Genomic DNA, 13,415 nt, shown 5'->3' on the forward strand with positions numbered 1-13,415 from the left:
GGACACGGGGATCGGGACATCAGGAGTGGAGACCCCGGGATGGGGACACCGGGATCAGGACATCAGAGGTGCGGACCCTGGGGTGGAGGCACCGGGATCGGGACATCGGGAGCGGAGACCCCGGGATGGGGGCTCTGGGACGTGCCCGTGTCCCGGGGCAGGAGCAGGACGGGGACGGGGGGACCCGGGGGACTCCCGTGCACCCCCTTAGGCCACGCCCCTCTTCTTAGGCCACGCCCCCACCACATAGGTTCGGGTTAATGGCCCAGCAAGGCCACGCCCCCCTCCCCGTGACGTCACCCATGGCAGTGGGAGGGACAGGCGTGCTGGGGCGGGGCTTTAAAGGGGGCGTGGTGGCGCGGGGGCGGGGCTTTACTGAAAGGCGGTCATTGGTGGGTGGGCTCCGGAAAGGGGCGGGGGTAAGTGAGGGGGCGGGGCCAATAACGAGGCAGAGTCCGGTCTGGTTAAAATCTCTCCATCCATTGGGTAGAAAAGGGAGGGGGGGGAGGGATGTGAAGCCCCGCCCCCAGCCCCGCCCCCTGAGGTCCGGGGGGGGGCCCCCCGGCGGGAGGAGCCGGACAATAGAAAACTGGGGGGGGCGGCACAAAAGGGGGGGCCCCGGTCACGTGGGTGCCCCGGTGGGGGGGGGCCGGAACCACCCCCCACAGTAGAAAAGAGCTAAAAACGGGGGGGTGGGGGGAGGGGGCACGGGGCAGACATAGGGGGAGATGGGGGGACACTGGGGGTGGACCATGGGGCTGTCCCCCCCCCATGGGGTGGCCCATAGGGCCCCCTAGGGGGGTGGCCCATCATAGGGTGGCCCATGGGGGTGGCCTATGAGGTTGTGTGTCCCCCCCCCCTCGGGTGGTTATCCATGGGGTGGCACATGGGGCTGTTCCCTCCCCCCAGGTGGTGGCCCATAGGGTGGTCCATGGGGTGACCCATGGGATGGCACATGGTGGTTGTCCCCCCCCCCCACAAAGAGTGGCCCCTTGGGGTGCCCATGGGGTGATGGCTCATGGGTACTGCCCCACAGGTTGTGACCCACGGTGGCAGCCCATGGGGTTGTCCCCCGAGTGGTGGCCGATGGGGTGCCCCACACAGCTTACTGCCCCTGGGGTGGCAGCTCATGGGGTTGCCCATGTGTTAGCCTGTGGAGTGTCCCATTGGGATGTCCCCCAGGGGGTAGCCCATTGAGTGGCCCATTTGGTGTCCCATGACGGTTGCCCCCCCCGGGGTGGTGACCCATGGGTTTGCCCATGTGGAGTCCCGTTGGGTGGCCCATGCTGGTTGTCCCCGCGGCGGGTGGCCGGTGGTGGCCGGGGGGGTGGGGGGGTTAGTTGCCGGCCATGCACTTGAAGCGGTTCTTGAAGAAGAAGAGGCGATGCTTGAGGCTGAGGCTGTCGTCGCGTGCCGCCGGGTACCGGTACCGCGCGTACTGCCGCTCGCCCTCGGAGCGGCGCCAGGGCAGCGCCAGCTTGGAGGCATGATCCACCACCACGTCCTCGCAGGAGCCCACGTGCAGCACCCCCAGCCCGTCGATGAAGAACTCTTTTGGGGGGGCGGAACATGAGCCCCGTGATCCCATGTCCCCATATCCCGCCCCCCCCCGTCCCCCGGTGCCGCGGCTGCTCACCAAGGTGTGCCACGCGCCGCAGCCGCGGGTCGAACCCGACCTGCCGGACCTTGTCCGTCCGGGCCAGGAAGAAGTTGACGACGCCGTCGGTGACGACGCAGTCCGGGAACCCCGCGAGGCGGTGGTGGAAGCCGGGCCGGGCCCGCAGACAGTCCCCGCCCGCGCCGCCCGCCCGCACCGAGAGCCGCTGCCGGTACGTGGTGGTGAAGCCCGTGATCTCCCGCACAGCGCCACCCACCTGCGGGAGGGGGAACGGCGTTGGAGGCACTGCGGGACGGGAACGGGGGCGGGGACGGGAACGGGAGTGGGAATGGGAACAAGAATGGGAATGGGAAAGGGAAAGGGAATGGGAACGGGAATGGGAATGGGAACGGGAATGGGAATGGAAACGGAAACAGGAATGGGAACGGGAATGGGAACAGGAACAAAAACGGGAACGGGAATGGGAATGGGAACAGACATGTGAATAGTAAAAGGAAGGGGAACAGAAACGGGGATGGGAACGGGAACAGGAATTGGAATGGGAATGAAAACGGGAATGGGAATGGGAACAGGAATGGAAATGGGAACAGACATGTGAATAGGAATGGGAACAGAAACAGGAATGGGAACAGGAATGGGCACAGACACAGGAATGGGAATGGGAATAGACATGGGAATGGGAACGGGACCCAAGAGCACTGGCATCGGGAACAGGAACCCAGACCCCAGCACTGGCACCAGGAACGGGAACTGCGGCATCAGCACCGGGACTGGGACCCAGACCCGGGATCCGGCACTGGCACCGGGCACCAGGAACAGGGTGGGAACAGCACCCAAGAGCCCTGGTACCAGGACGGGAACAGGATGGGAACAGGAGCCCTGCCATTAGCACCCGAAACCCTGGGACGGGGCTGGGACCCCAGAGCCCCAGCACCCACCTGCAGCCCCAGCACTGGGAACGGCACCGGGACCTTCCAGAATCACCCACCCACAGCCCCCCAGCCCCCGGGGCACCCCTGGGTACCGGGGCCCGGCCCCCCCGCACCAGGTCCAGGCTGGTTCTCTCCAGCACATCCACGAGCTTCTCCAGCCGCGTGCGGGGCGTGAAGATGAAATCATCGTCCACCCACAGCACGTACTTGGTGGTGACCTGGGACACTGCCAGGTTCCGCCCTGCGAACCAGCCCTGCAGGGACACCGTCAGCCCCACGGCTGCCCCATGGCACCCCGCAGCACCCCACAGCCTCCCGCAGCACCCCACAGCACCCTGCAGCACCCCACAGCATCCTACAGCACCCCACAGCCTCCCACAGCATCCTACAGCACCCCACAGCTTCCCACAGCATCCCACAGCATCCTACAGCACCCCACAGCATCCCACAGCACCCCACAGCCTCCCGCAGCATCCTACAGCACCCCACAGCATCCCACAGCACCCCGCAGCACCCCACAGCCTCCCACAGCATCCTACAGCACCCCACAGCCTCCCACAGCACCCTACAGCACCCCACAGCATCCCACAGCATCCCACAGCATCCTACAGCCTCCCACAGCATCCTACAGCACCCCACAGCCTCCCACAGCATCCTACAGCACCTCACAGCCTCCCACAGCATCCCACAGCCTCCCACAGCATCCTACAGCATCCTGTGGCCACCCCATGGCACCCCACAGCCTCCCACAGCATTCCACAGCACCCCACAGCATCCCACAGCATCCTGTGGCCACCCCATGGCACCCCACAGCATCCCACCGCACCCCATGGCACCCCGCAGCACCCCGCAGCATCCTGTGGCTATCCCATGGCACCCCACAGCACCCCATGGCACCCCACAGCATCCCTCAGCATCCCACGGCATCCCACAGCACCTCACAACATCCCACAGCGTCTCATGGCACCCACAGCATCCCATGGCCACCCCATGGCATCCCATGCCCCCACGCCCCCACCTTGCCGAAGGGCATGACGTAGTGCTCGAGGTGGGGGCCGCTGAGGGGCTCGGGCCGGGGGCTGTCATCGGCCACCACCACCGTGACGCCGGGGTAGAAGCGGCGGATGCTGGAGAGGAGCCCCCGGAGCTTCTCGTAGCGCAGGAACGTCTTCGTGGCGATGGTGACCAGAGCCGAGACGTTGTACCCTGGGACAGGCAGCGCCGTGGCACCCCCCCCGGCAATGGGAGACACCCCCCGGCAATAGGACATACCCCCCCCCACGGGAATGGGACATACCCATGGGGAATGGGACACCTCCCTGGGAATGGGACACCCCCCCCCCCGGGAGTGGGACATACCCATGGGGGGAATGGGACACCTCCCTGGGAATGGGACATACCCATGAGGGGAATGGGACACAACCCCCCCCCCGGGAGTGGGACATACCCATGGGGGGAATGGGACACCCCCCCCCCCGGGAATGGGACATACCCATGGGGGGAATGGGACAACCCCCCCCCAGGGAATGGGACATACCAATGGGGAATGGGACTGGGGGCACTGGTTGTGCTGGGGGGCAGTGGTTGCGCTGGGGGGCACTAGGAGCACTGGGGGGCAGAGGGGGGCGCTGGTTGCATTGGGGAGCACTTGTTGCACTGGGGGCATTGGGAGCACTGGGGAGGACTGGGGGGCACTGGGAGCACTGGGGTGCACTGAGGACACTGGTTGCACTGGTGGCACTGGGAGCACTGGGGGGCATTGGGGGGCACTGGGAGCACTGGGGGGCACTGGGAGGCATTGGGGGCACTGAGGGCACTGGTTGCACTGGTGGCACTGGGAGCACTGGGGGGCACTGGGGGGCATTGGGGGCACTGGTTGCACTGGGGGGCATTGGGGGCACTGGTTGCACTGGGGGGCATTGGTTGCACTGGTGGCACTGGGAGCACTGGGGCTCAGCCCCGGTCACCTCCGTCGCCGTCGCTGTCCCCGGGCCCGTAGAGCCGCGGCGCGGGCGGGTGCCGGATGCGGATGGCGAAGGCGGCCTCATGCCCGTGGGTGCAGAACTGCACTGGAGGGGCAGCGGGCGCTGGGCGGCACCCGGCACCCCCCCCCCCGCGGGACACCCCCAACCCCATCCATTGCCCCCATGCACCAGCACCCCCCCAGAGCCCACCCATGGGCCCAGCACCCCCCCAGAGCCCACCCATGGGCGCAGCACCCATCCACAGCCCACCCATGGGCGCAGCACCCACCGATGTCTGCGGTGTCGGGGTGGAAGAGGGTGTTGGTGTAGGTGACGAACTGGAGCTGCCGGTTGAGGTGGTCCAGGTGGGTGGTGGCCATGGAGAGGTGGGGCTGCCCCTCGCCCCGCAGCGACACCCCCTCCACCACCGCGGCCACCGCCAGGGTCCCCATGGAGGCCGTCAGGTTCACCTGGGGGGCAATGGGGGGCACAGAGTCAATGGGGGTTAATGGGGGGACGCACGTCCCACAGCGTACCCTTGGTCTGCCCTCACCTCGTAGCTCTCCCTGCCCGGCGCCTGCAGGCTGAGCCCTGTGGGACCAGACATGGGGCAATGAGTGGGGCAGAGCCCTCTTTACCCCATAACCCCCGCGCCCCCCCCGGCCCCCCAGCCCCTCTCACCAGGCACCAGCACCGTCTGCAGCGGCCGCACCTCCACCCCCTGCGCCGGGTACTCCAGGGGCGAGTTGGCGCGAACGATGAGGAGCCGATCGGCCGGAGACTGCACCCTGTGGGGAGCGCTCAATGGGTGCCCTGCCCCACGGCGCCCTGCCCCATAGCATCCTGCCCCATAGCAGGTGCCCCCGGTGCCGCGCTCACCGCCGGCGGTAGGAGCGGAACTCGTGCTCCCGCTGCTGCTGCAGCCGCCGCTCGCCGGGGCCGAAGCTGCTGCCGAAGTCGACGGCGCCACGGCCCGGCCCAAAGAGCTGCCGTGGGAGCGGCCCCGGCTCCGCTGCGCACGAGCAGCCGTTCCCGGGCAGCAGCCTGGGCAGGGCGGGACGGACCCGTATGGACCAGTACGGACCAGTATGGAATCAGTATGGACCCATATGGACCAGTATGGACCCATATGGACCAGTATGGGCTAGTATGGACCAGTATGGAACCAGTATGGACCAGTATGGAACCAGTACAGACCAGTATGGACCAGTATGGAACCAGTATGGACCAGTATGGAACCAGTACAGACCAGTATGGACCCATATGGACCCGTATGGAGCAGTACGGACCCGTATGGACCAGTACAGACCAGTACGGACCAGTATGGGCTAGTATGGACCAGTATGGACTAGTATGGACCCATATGGACCAGTATGGAACCAGTATGGACCCATATGGACTAGTATGGACCCATATGGACCAGTATGGAACCAGTATGGACCCATATGGACTAGTATGGACCCATATGGACCAGTATGGACCCGTATGAACCAGTATGGAACCAGTATGGAACCACCATGGCCTCATCGTCACCCCCCATGGCCTTGTCACCCACCCTGACACTTCCCGGGCATCACCCATCACTTGCCACAGCCCCATGGGTGCCCCCCCCATTGAATGCCCCTCCCATTGGATAACACCCCCCCACAGGTGAGCCCTCATTAGATACCCCCCCCACAGGGGAACCCCCATTGGATACCCCCCACGTGTGAGCACCCATTGGATACCCCCCCCCACAGGTGAACCCCCATTGGATACCCCCCCACAGGTGAGCCCCCATTAGATGTCACCACTCTGATGTGCCCCCCCCTCAACGTGTAACCCCCCCCCCCATTCCCCCCCACCCCGGGGGGCCCCGCCCTCACTCGATGACGTCACGGCGCAGGCGGAAGGGCACGTGGGGGTAGGCGCGCGCGGGCCCGCGCGGGGGGGGCGGCAGGCGGGGGGGGTCGCGCAGGTCCACGCTGGGGGGGCCCGCGGGCACCCAGAGGTGCAGCAGCAGCGCGAGCGCCGAGGCCACGCCCACCGCCAGCGCGCACGAGCGCGGCGCGCCACGCATGGTGCGGCCGGCAGGGGGCGCTACGGGGGACGGGGGGTGAAGGGGGGGAGAGACGAGACACAGCGTGACCCCGAGTGACCCCGAGAGAACATGGAGCCCCCCCAGTTCAACCCAGCGCTCCCAGTGCCCCCCAGTGCTCCCAGTGCAACCAGTGCCCCCAGTGCCCCCCCAGTGCAACTAGTGCAACCAGTGCCCCCCAGTGCTCCCAGTGCAACCAGTGCCCCTCAGTGCTCCCAGTGCAACCAGTGCCCTCAGTGCCTCCCAGTGCCCCCCCCAGCGATTCCAGTGCTCCCAGTGCTCCCAGTGCCTCCCAGTTCTTCCAGTGCAACCAGTGGTCCCCAGTGGTCCCAGTGCCTCCCAGTGACCCCCAGTGCTGCGAGTGCAACCAGTTCCCCCAGTGCTCCCAGTGCAACCAGTGCCCCCAAGTGCTCCCAGTGCCCCCCAGTGCTCCCAGTGCAACCAGTGCTCCCAGTGCCTCCCAGTGCTCCCAGTGCAACCAGTGCTCCCAGTGCCCCCCAGTGCTCCCAGTGCCACCAGTGCCCCCCAGCATCCCCCAGTACTCCCAGTGCCTCCCAGTGCCCCTCAGTGCTCCCAGTGCCTCTCAGCGCCCCACGGTGTTCCCAGTGCCCCCAAGTGCCTCCCAGTGTTCCCAGTGCCCCTCAGTGCTCCCAGTGCCCGCCCCAGTGATCCCAGTGCTCCCAGTGCCCCCCAACACCTCCCAGTGTTCCAAGTCCCCCCCAGGGTTCCCAATGCCCCCCAGTGCCCCCCAGCCCCACGCAGCATCCCCAGTGTCTCCAGCGACCCCCCCGAACCTTCCAGTGTCCCACAGAACTCCCCTGTAGCCCCATAGTGTTCACAGTGCTCCCAGTGCCCCCCAGCCCCTCCCAGCCCCCCCAGTGCCTCACCTCGGGCTGGCTGCGGGTCTCTGGGGGGGTCTCAGCTCACGCTCATGGCTCTGCCCCCCCCACAACACCGGCCTGGGGACAGAGGGACAGCGTCAGGGCCAGGGTGGGGGTCACGGGGACACACACGGACCCCCCCGGGGTTCTGTGCAGGGAGGTGGGGTCATGATTCGGGGGGGTGTCAAGATTGGGGGGTCAGGAATGAGGGGTCAGGATTGAGGGGTCAGGATTAGGGGGGTCAGGAATGGGAGAGTCAGGAATGGGGGGGTCAGGAATGGGGGGATCAGGATTGAGGGCTCAGGAATGGGAGGGTCATGAATGGGGGGGTCAGAAATGGGGGGGTCAGGATTGAGGGGTCAGGATTGGGGGGGTCAGGAATGGGGGGGTCAGGAATGGGGGGTCAGGATTGAGGGGTCAGGATTGGGGGAGTCAGACAATGGGGGGTGAGGCAACAGGGGGGTCATTATTGGAGGAGTCAGGTTTGGGGGGTCAGAAATGGGGGATCAGGAGTGGGGGGGTCAGAAATAGGGGGGTCATTATTGGGGGTCAGGATTTGGGGGAGCAGGAGTGGGGGGGTCAGGAGTGGGAGGTCAGGATTGGGGTGGTCAGGAGTGGGGTGGTCAGGATTGGGGGGGCCAGGCAACCGGGGGGGCAGGAATTGGGGGGGTCAGGAACGGGGGTGTCAGGAACGCGGGGTCAGGAATGGGGGTGGTCAGGATTGGGGGGGGAGGATGGGGGGAGGAGGATTGGGGGGGCAGGAATGGGTGGAGGCAGGATTGGGTGGGTTTGGGCATGGGGGTCCAGGAATCAGGGGACAGGATTGGGGGGATCAGGAACGGGGGGGTTAGGAGTGGGCGGGGTCAGGAGTGGGGGGGTTCGGCAATGGGGGGTGAAGACTAGTGGGGGTCAGGCAATGCGGCCACTGCGGGGTTCGGGGGATGTGGAGGCCGGGGGGGGAGGCTTAGGGTAAAGGGATATGTCGGCAGATGTCCCCCCTCGCCTCGACATGTCGCGATATGGAGACTCTGGATGGCCCCGGCCCTACCTGGCTCCGCCGGCGGGTCCCGGCACCGGCAGAGGGGGGGTCTGTCGGTGTCTGCGGGGGGGGGGAGGAACGGGCGCCCCCGGCGGCCCCGGTTGGGAACGGCACCGCCGCAGCCCCGGGAGGGGCGGGAAGGCGGGGAGCGGGGAGGGGGGAACAAAGAGCAGAGAGGAGGCGGCCGCCGCTGTCACCGGCGCATCGGGCCTGGCGGGGGTCGGGATCGGGGCCCCCCCTCGGTGTATCCCCGTGTCCCGCCCCCTGTGAGGCGGAGGCTGCGGTCGCCACAGGCCGGGCTCTGTGTGCCGGCGTGGGCAGAACAACGGCCTCATTGAGCCCCGGGATGGGGTGTGGAACCGGGGGGCCGGGACCGCCGGCGACGGGGGGGGACCGGGGGGCCCAATGGGAGGACGGGCGCTGGGATTTGGGGGCTGGGGAGGGAATTGGGAGCTGGGAATTGGGGGGGGAGGTCCGGGGGATCGCTAGGGGGGTCGCGGGGGGGGCTCACCCTGGAGCGGGGCCGGGCCCCCTCCTCCCAGCTCCGGTAATCACGTGACAAAGCGGCCCCCCCACCCACCCCCCCCCCGCAATCCCTCCCCAGGGATGCTCTGCCCTCTCTCCACCAATCAGGGCGCGGGGCTCACCTGCATCCCGCTCAGCCAATGGGGGGCCGGTACCCGCACCTAGGTCTGCGTCATCGCGCCCCGCCTTCCCATTGGCTGCCTCCAGCTCTGACTCTACCCAATAGCGTCCAACCGCGGGGAGGAACCACCGCCCCGCGGCCGCGGCCTCAGCGCCGGCGGCGTCACCGCGGGGGAATGGCCAATCGGAGGCGAGCACAGCGCTGACGGGCAGGCGCGCCCACCAATCGCCGCGCGGGACGCGGGGGGCGGGGGCGGGCGCTGGGAGGCGGCGGGCGGAAGCGGCGGCGGGAGGGGAGGAGGAGGAGGGCGAAGATGGCGGCGCGGCGGCGCCGGGGTCCGGGCCCGGGCCTGGGGGCGCTGCTCGTGTCGGTCCTGGCCGTGCTGGGCCCGGCGCTGCGGGGCGCCCGCGCCGCGCTCGACCTGCAGGAGCTCGGCGAGCTCAAGTACGGCCTCGAGATCCTGGCCGAGCCCGTGCTGGCCGGGCAGGTGCGCGCGGCCTCACCCGCACCGCGCGGGGGGCGGCGGGGACCGGGGCCGCGGGGCCCTACCGGGGGTCGGGGGCGGCACCGCCTTAGGGGGGTCCCAGCCACGAACGCACCAGCCCGGGCACGGAACGGGGTGGGGGGGGTGTGGTCCGGTCCCTCCCTCGGGTTCCACCAGCGAGCGGCTCCGGTGGCTCCCCCGCTGCATCCCGCTGACACCCCAGGGCAGGAGCCGGCTCCATAGGGCCGGTAACGGAGCCCCCGCGGGCCGGGCAGCTCGGCCCCGTTTGGGCAGGAAGGGCTTGGGAGCAACCGAGGCACCGGGAGGGGGAAACTGAGGCACGGGGAGGGCGCCACCGGACCCCCGAGCCCCGTTTCCCCGCCCCCAGCGCCCGCCGGGGGACGTGGTGACGGTGGCCTCCAAGTTCAAGCAGCGCTACGAGTGCCGGCTCCCGGCGGCGGCTGTGCGGAGCCCCCCGGACCCGCTGGAGGAGGCGCAGCTCTACAACGGCTCCGGCGTCACCGAGCTCCTGCAACCCATGGGCACCGCTCCCTGCCTCGTCAAGGTGGGAGTGGGGGCTCTGGGGGCACGGGGTGGGGTGGGGGGACACACGGGGAGGGTTCGGGGTCTTCCATCCCTTTTCTTCCCCTTCTTTTCCAGACCAAGGACTGGTGGACCTATGAGTTCTGCTATGGGAAGCACATCCAGCAGTACCATGTGGAAGGTGATGGTGGCACAGGGAGGAGGAGGAGCGGGGGGAGATTTTCCCCCATGTCCCCTCCAGCCTGCACCACTCTGGCCTCTTGCTGTAGAGTCGGAGATCAAAGGAGACATCCTCTTCCTGGGCTACTATCAGTCGGCGTTTGACTGGGATGACGAGACAGCCAAGGTTTGGGCTCCATCCCCGCCTCCGTGCGATGGCACCCAACCTGCTTACGAGACAGCAGAGAATCCCCACCTCCAACCCCCTCCGCAGGCCTCGAAGCAGCACCGCCTGAAGCGCTACCACAGCCAGAGCTACGTGAACGGCTCCCGCTGCGACCTCACCGGCCGGGCCCGTGAGGCCGAAGTGCGGGTGAGGCTGCGCTGGGGCGCGCGGTGCTGGGTGATGATGATGATGATGATGGTGGCTCATGGCTCTTATCGCCCAGTTCCTGTGTGAGGAAGGGGCTGGTGACTACCTGGCCCGCGTGGACGAGCCCCAGTCGTGCTCCTACGTGCTGACGGTTCACACCACCCGCATCTGCCACCACCCGCTGCTGCGGCCGGCCCCTGGCGCGGCGCCGCAGCCCATCCTGTGCCAGCCCGCGCTCAGCCCGGCCCAGTACGTCCAGTACGTCCGGGCCCAAGTCTGTGAGTACCGGGGGACCTCCCCGTGGTGGGTGCGGGGTGGGACCCCCCCAGAGGGTGACGTGAGTCCGCCCCTCTCATCCCACCAGCGGACACCAAGCGGAAGGTGGAGGAGATCTCGGAGGAGCTCAAGACGTTGGACACGAGGTTGTGGAGCGAGAAGGACGCAGAGACCCCCGTGAACCCCCCCGAGGGGGCACCAGTGGCCGCTGGTGACGGTACGGCCAATGTCCCGTGGCCAAGGAGCCACCACGGGGGGGGGGCAGCTGTGCCCATGTCCCCTTCTCCTCCGGGGGGCAGCCGTGCCCATGTCCTCTCCTCCTCCTCCCCCAGCAGCCACGCCGAGGGACGACCCAGACCCAGCCAAGGAGCAGGGGCACGAGGTGACCAGCGAGGCCGGTGGCCACCAGGACAGCACCAGGGTGAGTCCTCATGGGTGTCCTGCTGGCCACCAGCCTCCGGGCGGCCCGTGCTGGAGGAGCTGCTTTGGGTTCCTGCTGCATCACCCCATCTCTTTCCTGCAGGCGGAGGAGCCGTCTCCGAAGGCGGCTGGTGGCCGGGTGGCCGGTGAGTCCCGCGCCGGTGGCCGCTCCGTGTGTGCCCTGCTCCGGCCCCAGCCTTCCCGCCTGTCCTTCCCTGTGGTCACCTTGTAGATCCGCGGAAGAAAATCCACTTCAAAGTGATCCGCAGCCTCGGGGACCTGCTCCAGTTCATTGAGGAGCTGAAGGAGAGCTCCAAGAAGGTGGGTGACCACCGGGAGCCGCTCCCGGCCTCGGGTTCCACCGTGGCACCCAGGGGTGTTCATGAGAACCTTCCCTCCGCCTCCAGGCCAAGGAGAAGGTGAGTGAGGAGGAGGAAGTGGAGGAGGCAGCGGCCAAGGCCCCCCCGGCCCACGAGGAGCCCTCAGTGGGCGACAAGGAGCGACCAGAGGAGGAAGAAGAGGATGAGGAGGACGATGAGGACCTTCTGGGGGGCTTTGAGAAGGAGCTGGAGGCCGTGCTGCTGCCGCGGGAGCAGATGGCGCAGCTGAAGGAGGAGGTGAAGACCGAGATGGAGAAAGAGTTTGACAACATCATCAACGAGGTGGGTCACAGCACCGGGACCCCCCCGGCCAGGCCGGGCCCCCCTGTGACCCCCCCAAACCCATCACCCCCAGGTGGAGGATGAGCTGGAGACCGAGGGGCTGAAGGGTGAGTTCGACCGGACCCGGGCCTCCAAGTCCTTGGCCTCCACCCTCAACCGCCTGATGGACAAGCTGGATGGGGGGGGCGAGAGAGAGGAGGAGGAAGGGGCTGGGAGGAAGAGCAGGCCTGGGCAGCAGGAACCCCCCCAGGGCCACCCCCAGAGCGACGTGCGGGAGCTGCTGGCCAAGGAGGGGCTGCGGGCTGAAGGTAGGGGCTGGGGGACCCCCAATCCCAGCCTTCGTCACCCCCCAACCCTCATCCTTCTCCATCACCCTCAACCTTCATCCTCCTCCATCACCATCAACCTTCATCCTTCTCCATCACCTCCCATCATCCTCCTCTATCACCATCAACCTTCACCCTTCTCCATCACCCCCCAACCATCATCATCATCATCGTCTTTCACCCCCATCCTCCTCCTCCTCCTCGCAGGGAAGATCGAGATCAAGATCGTGACGGCGGGGGGGGACGAGGCCGAAGGCCGGTGGCTGTCAGAGGAGGACACCAAGAACCTCAAGGAGATCTTCTTCAACGTGCTGGTGAGCGCGGGGGGGACCCGGGGGCGACTGTCCCCCCCCATGATGAGTGTCCCCCCATTGCTGTGTGTCCCCCCCTTGCTGTGTGTCCCCATGACCCGTGTCCCCCCCCAGCTGCAGGGCTCCCCCGAGGTGCACCGGGAGCGGCGGCGGCACCAGGCACTGCAGGACAACTACCGCTTCGTGTGGGGGGGCCACCGCGAGCCGCCCCCCCCCGGGGACTCCGAGGACCCCGACTTGTGACCCCCCATCCCCCACCCAATGCTCTGCTGTGGGGCTGCCCCACCGCCGGGTCCCATGGACTGGTTTGGGGGGGTCCCTGTGACGGGGGGGGGAGTATGTTTCTGGGGGGGGGTGTTTGGGGGGGAGGTGTTGGGGGGTGTAATATGGGGAGGGGGTGATTTGGGGGGTCCCTCGTTGCCACTGGAGCCATTTGTCCCCCCCCTTTTTACCAATAAACCGGGTCCCCCGGGCTCTGTCTCTTTGTCCGTGACCCACCCCCCCCGGTGTCCGTCCGTGTGTCCGGTGCCCCCCCCCAGCGCCCACCGAGGGACTCGCTGGGTCTTAGTGCCCGCCCCATGGACTGGGCGCAGCCAATCAGGGCCAGGCTAGGGCGGGGGCTCGTCTGGTGCTGGCCAATGGGAGCGAGGAGGGGGCGGGTCGATGCCGGGGACCCGACGGGACCCACCGCGGAACCGGGACTG

The 13,415-nt window shown here is 67.9% G+C and overlaps 2 protein-coding genes across 10 annotated transcripts; one reads left to right on the top strand and one right to left on the bottom strand.

Moving 5' to 3' along the window:
* Window positions 1-459: 459 nt before the first annotated feature.
* Window positions 460-9,231, bottom strand: B4GALNT1 (beta-1,4-N-acetyl-galactosaminyltransferase 1). 8 transcript variants are annotated; one of them, XM_030510632.1, is made up of 13 exons: window positions 9,159-9,200; window positions 8,521-8,571; window positions 7,479-7,550; window positions 6,380-6,593; window positions 5,394-5,558; window positions 5,196-5,302; window positions 5,068-5,105; window positions 4,804-4,984; window positions 4,518-4,619; window positions 3,569-3,756; window positions 2,664-2,804; window positions 1,637-1,874; window positions 460-1,551 (listed from the first exon to the last, which is right to left on the bottom strand). In XM_030510632.1, the coding sequence occupies exons 4-13, from the start codon at window positions 6,571-6,573 to the stop codon at window positions 1,337-1,339; spliced, it is 1,569 nt and encodes a 522-aa protein (XP_030366492.1). In that variant the 5' UTR covers window positions 6,574-6,593; window positions 7,479-7,550; window positions 8,521-8,571; window positions 9,159-9,200; the 3' UTR covers window positions 460-1,336. The 8 variants fall into 8 exon arrangements, with proteins under 8 accessions (XP_030366492.1, XP_030366487.1, XP_030366488.1 ...); XM_030510627.1 differs by having other exon boundaries at window positions 2,664-2,791; window positions 9,159-9,175; XM_030510628.1 differs by lacking the exon at window positions 9,159-9,200 and adding an exon at window positions 9,023-9,066 and having other exon boundaries at window positions 2,664-2,791.
* Window positions 9,232-9,415: 184 nt separating this feature from the next.
* On the top strand, window positions 9,416-13,184 carry OS9 (OS9 endoplasmic reticulum lectin). 2 transcript variants are annotated; one of them, XM_030510618.1, is made up of 14 exons: window positions 9,416-9,644; window positions 10,030-10,206; window positions 10,302-10,365; window positions 10,454-10,530; window positions 10,618-10,716; window positions 10,793-10,994; window positions 11,081-11,209; window positions 11,328-11,413; window positions 11,516-11,558; window positions 11,645-11,733; window positions 11,820-12,074; window positions 12,148-12,382; window positions 12,608-12,714; window positions 12,826-13,184. In XM_030510618.1, the coding sequence occupies exons 1-14, from the start codon at window positions 9,471-9,473 to the stop codon at window positions 12,952-12,954; spliced, it is 1,866 nt and encodes a 621-aa protein (XP_030366478.1). In that variant the 5' UTR covers window positions 9,416-9,470; the 3' UTR covers window positions 12,955-13,184. The 2 variants fall into 2 exon arrangements, with proteins under 2 accessions (XP_030366478.1, XP_030366477.1); XM_030510617.2 differs by having other exon boundaries at window positions 9,451-9,644; window positions 11,325-11,413.
* Window positions 13,185-13,415: the final 231 nt, after the last annotated feature.

This window comes from Strigops habroptila, chromosome 23, assembly GCF_004027225.2.
Source record: "Strigops habroptila isolate Jane chromosome 23, bStrHab1.2.pri, whole genome shotgun sequence".
Classification (NCBI taxonomy): domain Eukaryota; kingdom Metazoa; phylum Chordata; class Aves; order Psittaciformes; family Psittacidae; genus Strigops; species Strigops habroptila.